This window comes from Styela clava, chromosome 4, assembly GCF_964204865.1.
Source record: "Styela clava chromosome 4, kaStyClav1.hap1.2, whole genome shotgun sequence".
NCBI classification, from domain to species: Eukaryota; Metazoa; Chordata; class Ascidiacea; order Stolidobranchia; family Styelidae; genus Styela; species Styela clava.
In genome coordinates, this window is record NC_135253.1 from 22,609,014 (window position 1) to 22,621,459 (window position 12,446).

Sequence of the window (12,446 nt, forward strand, 5' to 3'; positions counted from 1 at the left end):
ATAAAGATAACGATCAAAAGCATTAATTTTCGTTTCTGTTTTCTTCAGCCAAGCTCACTGAGTTAGGAGGAGCATATCTCTTTTTATACATATAGTTATTAAACACCAAGAACTCCAAGACGTGCTGGAGGTACATGATTGCGGTGCAGTTTCGCTAATAGGCTAGGATTTACATATTTATCCCGGGAAAGAGGAAAGATAAAACGTCTTAATCATATGGCGAACCATGGCCTCTCCGGTCTGGTTACCAGTCCATGCCGAGTATGGGATTAGTCAGCCATTTTTTTTTTAGTTTTCGGCAGCATGGTCTTGTTGGTAGAGAAAGACGTGGCCGACCAGCGGTTACGTGAACCACCCAACGGTGACAAGGAGCGAAACGCAACATGTGTGCTCAAATGAAGTATTATGTTATGCAGCATGGGTCGACAGACAGACCCCAGATGAAAATAAATTGTCGCAGTATACCAGCAAACACATTTTTGAGATATGCTTTGGAAAGTATGCTTTATGATAAAACAGACTTTGATAAATGGTATTCCTACGTCACAATTGAAAGCCGCAGCAGTACTCCGAAATCTTACTCTTACGGCCAGTTGAGTGATACTGATACTGCAGTCCAAGCGCAACAACTGAGCTGAATGTTTTTTGGACGCAAACGTGCTGTTTTTTTATGATCGGGGAAAATTCACCAAGTAGCATACTGAGTGCCAAACCTTTAAATGATGGAATTCAAAGCTGTTATTGTTGCACTATTTCAAGGCCCCGGCCATATCCAGACTTTACCAAAGGACGAAAGCAAAGCTTTACTCAAACGCGACCGACTTCTCCAAGAAGTCAGCGTACTGAAAAATGAAATAGTCCGCAGATAAAAATATTATGTCGTGGCGGATCATGGTTGAATCAAAGCAGCGCGATGTGAAAACAAGTAAGTCAAGTTCGCTACTTTTGATGCCCGATTTTAGTCTCGAGTGTAATAATATTATTTTGTTTATTGAATAAGCGGGAAGCGTCGCAGGCGGTCGCGGGCTGTATGTAAAAATACGATATTGAACGGTCGGAATAAACATACCGGTATACTGAAAACGATATATCACAATCAAAACAAAAACTGACGGCAGCACGGTTGTTGACGAACTGCTTTAAAAAAATTGCTGTAATCGGTAAAATAACGTGGTTCAGTGTGGTAAATTTTACTACAATCAAATAGTTTGAAGTGTTTTTTCATTACGTTTGAGTGACATATTTTCTAAAGTTCAGCATGAAATGCTAATTTACGAAGTGCTTTTTTATATTGAAAATTAAAAAAAAAAAAACAGGGCTACACGAGAAAAATACCACTTTAAAAATCTGGTTTAGTATAAAACAGGCGACAACACCGTACTGATTTTGTGAAATCACTGGTGTCCAATACGTCGATGCTGATGGACATGAATAATAATAACGTCAAGTCCACTCAGGCCATATCGAAGATGGACAATATTGTTTCAGGTGAGATTTTAAATATACAGGGTGTCCAAAAAGTCCCTTTATTATTTCAATTTTATTATGAAGTCAGTTCTCAATATATCTTGACCAGGTTTGTTGTTTTTTTAATCTGGAATTGTTCAAGTATTTTTACTTGATTCAATACATCTGTGAGAGCCAAACAATATATGATATCGATGATTTCCCACTTGAATTTTGAGCTTTTTAAAGACTTTATGGACACCCTTTACACTATATGGGTTAATAATAGTTATATGGCTTATCCATGATCTTTCTACGGCAAAAACACTAAATTAACCAATCCTTCACTGAACGACGTAAATTAGTGCTCGGCCCATACTCGATCCGTGTACGATATATACGTGCCCGTGTCTGATTATATAACACTCGTCTTGAGTCTGTCATTCACAAAAGATGTTATGAGTATAATTTATTAATGAAACAAGCAATATCAAAACACAAAGACACTGATTTTTGAAATCAAAAATACTTAGATACAAACAATAGTAGAATATAGAACTGTTGAGAGTACTGACGAAACTCAAATTTAACGGAATACTCATACTTACAAAAATATGAAAATTAATCCAAAGTGAAATTACAAGTACTTGTATAAAATACGAAAAGGTTTTATAAACAGCATAAAGCTAGATAAAAACAAGTTACTTTTTTTCATAAATGAAATATACATGCTTTTGTGGTTCTGGCAGGGTCGTTGTCAAATGAGGAGTTTCATTGTATTAAATGGGAATCTATGCTATGATTCAAATACCTACCGTGTTTCACTTTTTATTCAAAAAATAGCACTAGGGCTTATTTTGGAAGGGTGCCTCTCATTTATCAAAAACAAAATTACAAAGTAGAGGATTAATAGATTTTCAAATATGCAAAATATGAAAACCGATATTCATTTAATTATGAATAACACTTTATTATATTTTTATTATGAAAATTGCTAGTCTAATTTCAAGGGTTGATATTAAAATCATTTTTTAAATTCGGACTAGGTCTTATTTGGGGGGAACACGTTAGGCATATATAAGCATTGGAGGAAAAATAGGAAATTTCGATTACAAATATTTCCTTGAAATGTATAAAAATAAAAGTGTTTGAAGCAATATGAACAGCAATGTTTAGTCAAAAAAGAGTGAATGACAATAAACGAATTCATCGCTGAAGATTAATAAACTCAGTAACAGACACTATAATTCTAATTTAAGTATCCGCGAATCGAAAGTTTTAAATAGAAATCTGTTATACTATTTCGAATATATCAGTAAACACTTGAATATTTTTGAAACACTACTGAGTGGTGATAATTATTGGCTGGTGGGTGGACTGGACATGCCATGATTGGAAATGGTGTTCGTGAATGTAAAAACAAACCATTGAAAAGCTGCTTTGTTTTACTTTGCTATAATCACATGTGAACCAAATCGAATATACTTTTTTTTTAGCAGGGTATCTTTACAGGCTGATCGACAACGCGGGTGGCCGATACATCCCGTCATGAATGAAACAATAAAGTTCACCATTCAGTACAAAAATACTAATGTGTTTTAAACAAAACTTAGGTCTAATGAAATGATTCAAAATTTGAAATTATATTACAAACTTATAACATATTGTCATGTGGCGTAAAAACAATCTGGCTTTGACTGTGTATCGTAGCATTCGACATTGATATCAATGGTAACCAGCTAGGAATGGGGATGGATATATGTCCTATATCGCTATATGAATGCTCCCCCTCACGAGAGGGATATTGGGCTGCGATATATAAAGCGGGTTTGAAATAGGGAAGTATATAAAATCAAAATCGTTATTTGAATGCCCTCAACGGTAAAGGGCTATTGGTATGTGATATAAATAGTGGGTTATTAAATAGAAATGGTAATCACTATTTGGGATTTGAATCGCTTTTTGCTGCCATGTAAATAGTTAGTTATGGATAGGGTTGGATATGAGGCTAATATGAATGAATATCTGAGTGGCCTCTTCCGTGGAGGGTCATTGAACGGGTTTGGTTCCTGAACATGTCAATCATGTGCGGTTGTGCTTTATGATGCAGAAAATACGGCGCTCCAGAAGTATGTGTACCAATATGGAGGTAACTAATTTTGTTCGCCTATTTTACATCAAGTTGTGTAAAATGACTGAAACCTATAGGCAGAGTGTATATTTACTTGGCTAACGTAGACAGTCCCCGAGCTCGTAATAGAACTTAAAATGGGGAAAATCGGAATAAAATTATGGCCTAACTCTAACTTGGTACACATACTACGAGAGTACCGAAAATACAGTACAAATTAAAAACCATATAGAAATATGATTAATTCAGTTTTATAAGATGATTGGGATGTTTTGTACTAAACCCCCGCCAACGCTAAACGAAAGAAAATTTGTAATTATATATTTAGGATTAGAAATGCACATTGCGCGGGAAATTTGAATATTTACTAAACTTAACTGGATATTTATTGTTCTTTCGTTTTCAAACGTGGCAAGCGTGTTTTTGTCAAATCTCATATTTTTGCATAAGTGGCGGGGGTTTTGTACAAAATATCTGATAATTGAAAATCTACATAATATGAAAATTTCAAGATAACACAATAATGAGATATCATAGTCAAGAGCTTAAAAATAAAATGAATGCTATTTTCTTAAAGCGTCAAACATACAAAATTTATCAACAAAATGGTATTAGTCCCAAAATGATTACGATTTTGTGTTATCAGGCCAATGATGTTCATGGTATTAATTACTATCCAAGGTTTGGTGCGGGTTTACTTACACTAATTGCGCGCACAATTGCTGAATAGACACATATTCGGATAGCAGCGAGGTGTGTCTATATTTAATGAACTGTGATCAATTAATCGTTTATTAGTCATCGAAAGATGTATTGAAAACTAATACATCGAATAAATATGCTAATTGTGTGACCGGAGTCGTGAGGAACCTAGAGAGGTCTTCAAGTAGCGATATATACAACGCTGATACAGGTTAGTATATAAAAAAGTTAAATTAGGCACAATTACCGAATACCAGCAGTTGCGACAGTAAACACATTTGAGACTATTAGGCAGATTAAATAAAAATATCTCGGAGAAAGTTACTAAAAATCCAGAAATGGAACGAAAATAGAATTAAAATATCGAGAAAAAATTATATAAAATCCAAATTTGTCAAAATGTAAAACTAAGAAACAAGGAAATCAAATAACGAACACAAAACAAATAACATTTATAACAAATTAAATTTTAGAGTCTTATATACCACCTAAGGAGAGAGAGAAATTACCTGACTTTAATAAGGATACAGCGAAGATTGCTGCATATTGCAATCTATATTGGGATGCTATTATATTTACGTAATGTCCGTATCCTAAAATAAAACACGAAGGGGACAAACGTATGGGAGTTGCTTCACGCTGTATAAAGATGAACTTTATTGTTTATTTGGAAATACTTATATACATCGTAAAATGGGGCGCAAAAAACCATATGACTTATTGGTTAGCGTCTGCATCGTTAAGTGATGAATAACCTGCTGAACTACCACCGTTGGGGTTTAATGACGACATAGAACCAGACCAAGCATCGACCTCAACCCTATCGTAATTTGAAGAAATGTTGGAGCCTGAACTTGCGCCGCTGTCATCGGTTGTTCGAGATTGAGAATTTGCACCCGAACTCGGTAAACTATTGTTTGATGACATATTGTCAGAGCGCATGGATGGAGTTGCAAAACTCGAGATCGTTTCGCTTGATCTTGGAGATTCCTGTTGATCGTTCAATGGGAAACTACACAAATTGGCATTCAGTGACTGAGACAAAATTGGACCGGGTATCGATATGCTAATAAGGTTTCGTGCAGACCAAAGTTCGAGGTCACTAGAGGAATATGAAGATCTTGGTTGATGAAACATAGCACTCATGGTGTGTATATCTGTGTTGGTTAACCCCTCGCTTGGAACTGAAATACTGCTCGGATTCCCTTCAGTAGACCAAGCATCGAACTCAACATTATCATGATTTGACGAAATGTTGCGGCCTGAACTTGCCTCGCTGTCATCGTTTGCTTGAGACAGAAAATTTGCATCTGAGCTCGGTAAACTATTGTTTAATGACATAAGGTCTGTGCGGAGTGATGCGGTTGAAAAATTCGAGATCGTGAGAGATGCCTGTTGACTATTAATTGGCAAACGACTCAATACCAGCGATACAGACAAATTGGGTATTGATGTGCTAATTCGGTTACCGACGGATCGAAGATCGGGGACACTGGATGAATACGAAGAAGAGATGCGGGAGTGTGAACATGCAGTTGAAAAAATCGAGATTGAGTCTTTTGATTGTGGAGGTGTCTGTTGGCTATTTAATGGTAATTGCAGCGATACAAAGTAATTAGGAATCGTACTATGCAGTCGGTTGGTGCGAGCCTGCGATTCAATGATACTCAAAGAAGCCCTTCTCAGGTTGAAAGAGTCAGGTTTTGTCATTTTGGATATAGCGAGGTTTCCTTGTTGGTATGACACATCTGGATCAAAATGTATTACATGGTCAATGCAAGTTATTTTTGTTTCAATGTTGTGAGTTGAAGTATTGAGAAGTGACATTTTCATTTGTTCTGTTTTTACCAACTCCTCGTTTATTTTTCGTATTTTTTTTCGGTACAGATTGATAAATCTGATTAAACTGATAGCAGCCATAATATTCATACATATAATATCACCTAACCAAGCAAGCATTAAGGTTGACCAAGATATTGAAAGATCATCAATATCGGAATTGGAAACAAAACTATAGAAGAAAGTAAAAAAAAATAGTCCGATTCCGCAAGACAATATTAATAACGCATAGTGAAGTGTTATGTGCATTGAAGTTTGGCGAGGAAATGCTATCTCTAAGAACTTCCGTTCGACGTCATTGCTCAACAATTTTGAAAGTCTGAAACTAGCTGTCCATGTCATAACAAAAGTTGCTATTGATGTGTAAAGCCAACTAATCACTTTCTTGGATTCCGCTGGAATGTTTGGACGAATCCAAGGCACTACATTTAATAATATTATTCCCAGCCATCTCGCAACATAACATTTGAATTTCAATTTGGTAACGTAGCGCTTTGTGTGACTTTTTGCATGTTCTTCAGAGATAATCTCCTTAAAATTAATTCTACAGTCAAATATGGCGAAAGCAGTTGTCCCAGCAATTGAAAATAATTGACCGAAGATCATCATTACGAGATTCCAATGAAACAAAAAGGCGACACAAACAAGCAGAGAAATTTCCAGGAGTACAACTGCAGCTACAAACAGACGTCTTTCACCTGAAAGATATGAAAAATAAAATATACTGATATCAGTTCTTTTTTTCTTAACTTTCTATATAGGATCATAATGTCTATCAATCATTTAAAATAAAGCTTTAAATCTTAGAATTGTTTGCTAATTCATGTACGCTGCTTAAAATGTGATACCCCATTCTAAAGATTCAACATAAAATGATGTTCATGAAATCTGCCATTAGAGCATAAAATAACTCATCCAATTGAAAAATTCTAGTACAGGGCTATATGTGACATATCTGTGTCATAGGTCAGTAAGGTCTTGAACATGTATCCTGTCTCTGTTATAATGTTGAACTATTATTCATTTACTGTTACATTTTTAAAGCGAATAAACATACATATAGTTAATTCTAGTTATCGTTGACATAAATAGATGTTTTATGAAATAATAGCTAAGAAGGACGTCACGGACAAAATATTTATTGGCAAATTTCAAACTAGACCAGACCTAATTTTAGTTATACGACGTTCTTCACGCCATTCACTTTGAACAAGGTCCTGTATTAGGAGCTTATGACATTCACTGATACAGAAGGCGATGCATCTTATTGCAAATTCCCGAAGTTTTACGGAATCTTACCGAATTCATTACACATCGGACATGAGCTTTGAACCCAAGATGTGTAACCAACCTGCGATGCCAACGCTGATTGACACCAGCGCTTTATCCGCAAGCTAGGCCTTCGAATGCGCAGTTCTCACGTCATAAAATGAGTGATTAACCACGACTTTGTTAGAACAGATGAAGATTGTTCAATGATAATATAATTTTAAGGAGATTAGTTCCCGATTGGAAGCATACGGTGAACATATAAACGGAAATGCAATACTCATATAATATATGATATTTCCGCGGCAAAATTATTACACTTTATATTAAAATAAATTAGCCATTGTGAAGCGATCTGTCATGAGTTTGGGTCCGTAAGTGTTAAATAATACAAAAATATTTAAACTTGAATAAATTTCAAATGTTATATACAAGAACAAACCTCTAGCGGATTTCATCATTAAAATTGCAGATGTTTTCATCTTCCAGTACCAAGCAAATGTTCATCCAATAAAAATTCTTTTCATTAAGAATGTGTATTATGACATCTTTAACATTCGTTCTCAGGTAAAAAAGAACGGTTCCAAAGAGGGTGATTATCCAATTGGCTTGAATGTAACATATATATTTAATAATCTATTAATAATTCTAATAAAACCTTTTATTCTTCTAGAATGCAATACAATCTAAAAATATATATAACAAGGCCAAACTGCGGCCCGCGGGCCAAATCCGGCCCGTTTGGTAGTTCAATCTAGCCCGCCTGACACAACCCAAATTTTGTTGTTTTAGCTGAAAAATTGCTCAATGAATTTGTTGAGATTGCAATTAAATTAAGTTTTGGTACGGGGTTCATTGTTTTCTATTTTTGCCTTTGTAACACTGTCAATATTGTTCATGAAATGTAACATTTTACGTCACACATACACGGCCCGCCAGTCCAGGTGGCAAAATGTTTGGCCCCTGGCCCAAAAACCTTGCCCACCCCTGGATAAACGTTTCCTTTTGAAAACTTCATAGGTGACTAATTTCCAGTCACTGGATCATTAATTCAGGCCACAAAATTTGTTTGCTATATCACCATTTCTTCTCGAAGCGATGCTACTGCTATTGGAAATTTCAGAATACTCTCGGTTAAAATTTTTGATTCCTTATTGTTAATACCGAAATTTTGTAAACACGATGATTGATATTTAAGCTACGATTTCAGTTTTTATAGTTATAGTCGATACAATCCAGTTAGCCCCGACGACGATCAAATAAAATTATCTTTACTGAATATGTAATGTCGAGGCACAAGTATCGTTCGTAAATTGTAAAATATAAACTTGTATCATGTTTGATTCGGCGTACACCTTGTTTAATATAAATTGCATGTTATGTAGTACGGATACACTGGAAATGATGTCTAAGTAGATGGGTAATGGGATTTATGAATTTTATAAACTGCTGATACAGTGCCCCAGAAAAGGAAAACACGTCGCAGAGATTACATGCCAGCATATTAACACTAACACTACACAAAACTTAAAAAATAGGCTCAAATGCCCAAAATAAGCTGAATTACATTTACCATTTATGACCTTGTGAACTACTTGACAAACTCATACAACGAATTGCCAAGAGTGGCCAACCTGTTTTTGACCGTGATTGACTAAAATCTTCAATATAGCTCGCGTTCGACTGATCGGTAATAAGGTTCTACACAAAAACAAATAAGTACCGAACATTCAGATAACTGCACACATACATACAAAAAATTCCACATCTACCATATTTAAAGAAAACGACACAAAAATTCGTATTTTATATGCTCCATTTGATTTGAATATGTAATTGTACCAGGAATAAATTTACATCATTTATTTAAGATTTATTCGAATTATTTGCGCAAGTACAGTACTATATTCGTCTTGTTTCAACACACATACCAGGCGCGGCATGCAACTGCTTAAGGGCAATTTTTGGATTTGTTATTTCACTAAACATCTGAGAAACTCGAGACTTGGCGATCGACCGGTCAATCGCGATCGACGTGTTGGTCACCCCTGTTCTATGCGGTGGATAATATACTGATATATCAATCATAATGTACCTCGCTTTTCCGAAACAATCCGAAATTAACGGAAGCATAAGTTGACGACTCAAAATAGGCCTTTCTCCGTTTCGTGACCAAACTTCAGTGCAATTGCAAACTAAAAGCTCAAACATTCCCATTGGATTATAAACTTTAAAATATATGCATCGCATGATATTGTACTCAATCTACATTAGACGACTGATGTACACTTGCTAACCCTTTTACATTCTAAGCTTCGCAATTAACAATTAATTACGATATCATAGGTCACATCGAGTGTCAATAAACTTCATTTGTTTTGTGCTCAATTGCAATTCGCCCTCTCTTCGAATTTAACTTCTAGCTACTGCTTAACACCAACTTATTATAACTAATTTCAGCAACCAACCCTGGGGATTTACCGGGTATGGAAGTTTGGTTAACATTGAAAAGCGATGTTCCGCCTTGTTGGTTATGGTTTTGAGGAAACTGATACATCTGTATGGTTAAACCAACTTCAATAATGGATCTTGCATATTTCAATATAAATACAAGCATTAATGACTGACTTACTTTAGCTTTTTTCGAGACGTTAAAAACTTATCAGGTAACAACCTCATAGTTTTAGGTCAATTGTAACAAACGCAAAATATACAGATGCAGTCCTGTTGTAAAAATTTTTAGCAAAAAAAAACAATTTTAGGTACTCCTGAAGTATGCGCACCAAGATGTCGTACAACCTGAACCCTAACCTGGTACACATCCTGAGTTCAGGTTGTGCGCCATCTTGGTGCGCGTACATCAGGAGGTCGCAATTTTAATATACGTTCTGGGTAATATGTTACTGAAATAGAGAAACGGAAATCTTACAAGTTTACAATAAATAATCCAAGAACCGATCCACTGTCATGTGGTAATTTCTGGCAACTCACAATTTGACATTTAGCGCCATTGCGATTACTTAGTTTAGTATTCAACTTTATATTCAATAGGGCGAAGTAACAATAGTCGTTGATTTTGTGAAACAGAATCATTTTTAAATATATTTAAGAAAGAAGGATTTGAACATATAAAAATGTTCAGGAGGCTATAAGTGTACAAGATTGTACGAAATATCCTATAATACAGAACCATCTCATTTTAAAATGGTACGATTATTGATGTGGGCCACGATCACTCACGTAGAATTCAAGCCCGACGTCGGAGTTAATAGACCAAAACTTCACGTGATATTACGTTCTCGGTCTGCGTGGTATTCATGTTGTGCTTGATAAAATTGAATCTCAAAAATGGCTTATCGACAGCGTTTTTCCAACTGTGGACCATGGTTAGGATGATCTGGATGCCTGGTTTCTAATTTTGTAAGGAGACAAAGAAACATAATATGTTCTAATTTATTTACATTATTTGAAATTTACTTTATAGATAAAATAAAATTGAAAATTCACACCTTGAATATTGAGCAGGCTAAGTTCTAAGACTTCAATGTTGAACATTGGCTACCACTATTCGCCTTAGATATAGGTTTGGTGTAGATTGGAAGTAATATTGGAATTCCGCTTAAAAAAAATTTCCAATATAAAATAATAAATTTAGGAGCCATAGGAAATTTCTAGACTAGCACTATAATATAAAAAAAATTAGTAAAATCTTTACATAACAAATGCTGCTCGTTTAAAACGACTCGCAAATGACTCTGCGCGTCGTATCGCGTGACACGTACACAAATAGAAACAAAACATTTAACTATATTCAGCCGGGTCAATAGGGGTGAATGCATTGACGCTCAATCTATATGTGGGGCATGCTCGAGAAAATTGAGTTCCATAATAGAACGCTAAACCAACGATTATAACTAGGGAGAATTTTGCAGTTCTTGAAATGAAATTTTGCTTTAAATTTTTCTGTAATAATATTCTTTAGATTTTCTTATTACTACCAAAAAGTGCGGGAATGTGAAAGAAACAAAGGCAGCAGCAAAGGCCAATAAAACAACCGGTGCAAACAAGTGACTGGAAGCATCTAGCACCCATCAACAGCCTAAACCTAAATACTTATTCATGAACACATAACAAACAACTTAAACCATTCAAAAATGGGAATGCGACTGGCACATAACACTAACAAAATATCCATTGAAGACTTAACAAAATAAAGTTGTTTTTTTGTATAGGGACGGAGTAATAAAGAGTTCAAAAATAGGAAAAAGGAGAAACATCAGAAAAATAGTTAGAAACCGACCACTGCTCTAAACTAAAGTTTTTGTCACTATGTTAGCCCACCGACTTATTGTTCTGAGCGAGTCAGTAAAATAAGTTTCAAAAACTTATCCGATTTTTGGAAAACACAATCACAAAGTGAGAAGCAGTAGCCGCCTCGATCAATATTTTTTGAATCCTTATATAAGAGCATATACTAATACACGACCAAAGAGTACTTGCAAGCTACCGAACTTGTAAAATTAAATGCAGTAATCCAAGAAAACCATTCAAATTAAAAAAAAAAAATAACAGATAAAATCATAGTATTCTGCGACTTCGGATATTCTAAACAATTTCAGATAATTCCACGATATCAAGATATGCAGAATATTTTATTTGATACTAATAATTAGAATCAATGTTTACATTTTTGTCAAAATCAGAGCATGGAGTAATCGATGGTATAATAAGATATAAGAAAATATTTGAACATGTAAAAAAAGCAAATCTTCTATAATTAGTTAAAGTGATAGAAACGTCAAATGAAAAATTAATTCTCTAATAAAAACTGGACAAGGTGAAACTTGAAGCTACCAAATATATTCATACAGTAGATATTTAGTAGAAAAACAGTAGTAGAAAAAGGGCCTGCCACCAACTCGTTAGGTTTGGCCCGATCAATCTTTTTTTTTATCATAAATATAAAACATATTTCAGAAGAGTATTTTAGGAATAATTATAGGAAAATACGACGGTGTTTATGATATAGTTCATCATCAAGTGTTACAGAGCGAAAATA

At 34.9% G+C, this 12,446-nt stretch overlaps 1 protein-coding gene across 1 annotated transcript; it reads right to left on the reverse strand.

Annotated features, from left to right (window-relative positions):
- Positions 1-1,902: 1,902 nt before the first annotated feature.
- On the reverse strand, positions 1,903-10,033 carry LOC144422194 (uncharacterized). The gene is made up of 2 exons (XM_078112112.1): positions 7,830-10,033; positions 1,903-6,816 (listed from the first exon to the last, which is right to left on the reverse strand). Exons 1-2 carry the CDS (start codon positions 7,867-7,869, stop codon positions 4,997-4,999), a joined length of 1,860 nt encoding a protein of 619 aa, XP_077968238.1. The 5' UTR covers positions 7,870-10,033; the 3' UTR covers positions 1,903-4,996.
- Positions 10,034-12,446: the final 2,413 nt, after the last annotated feature.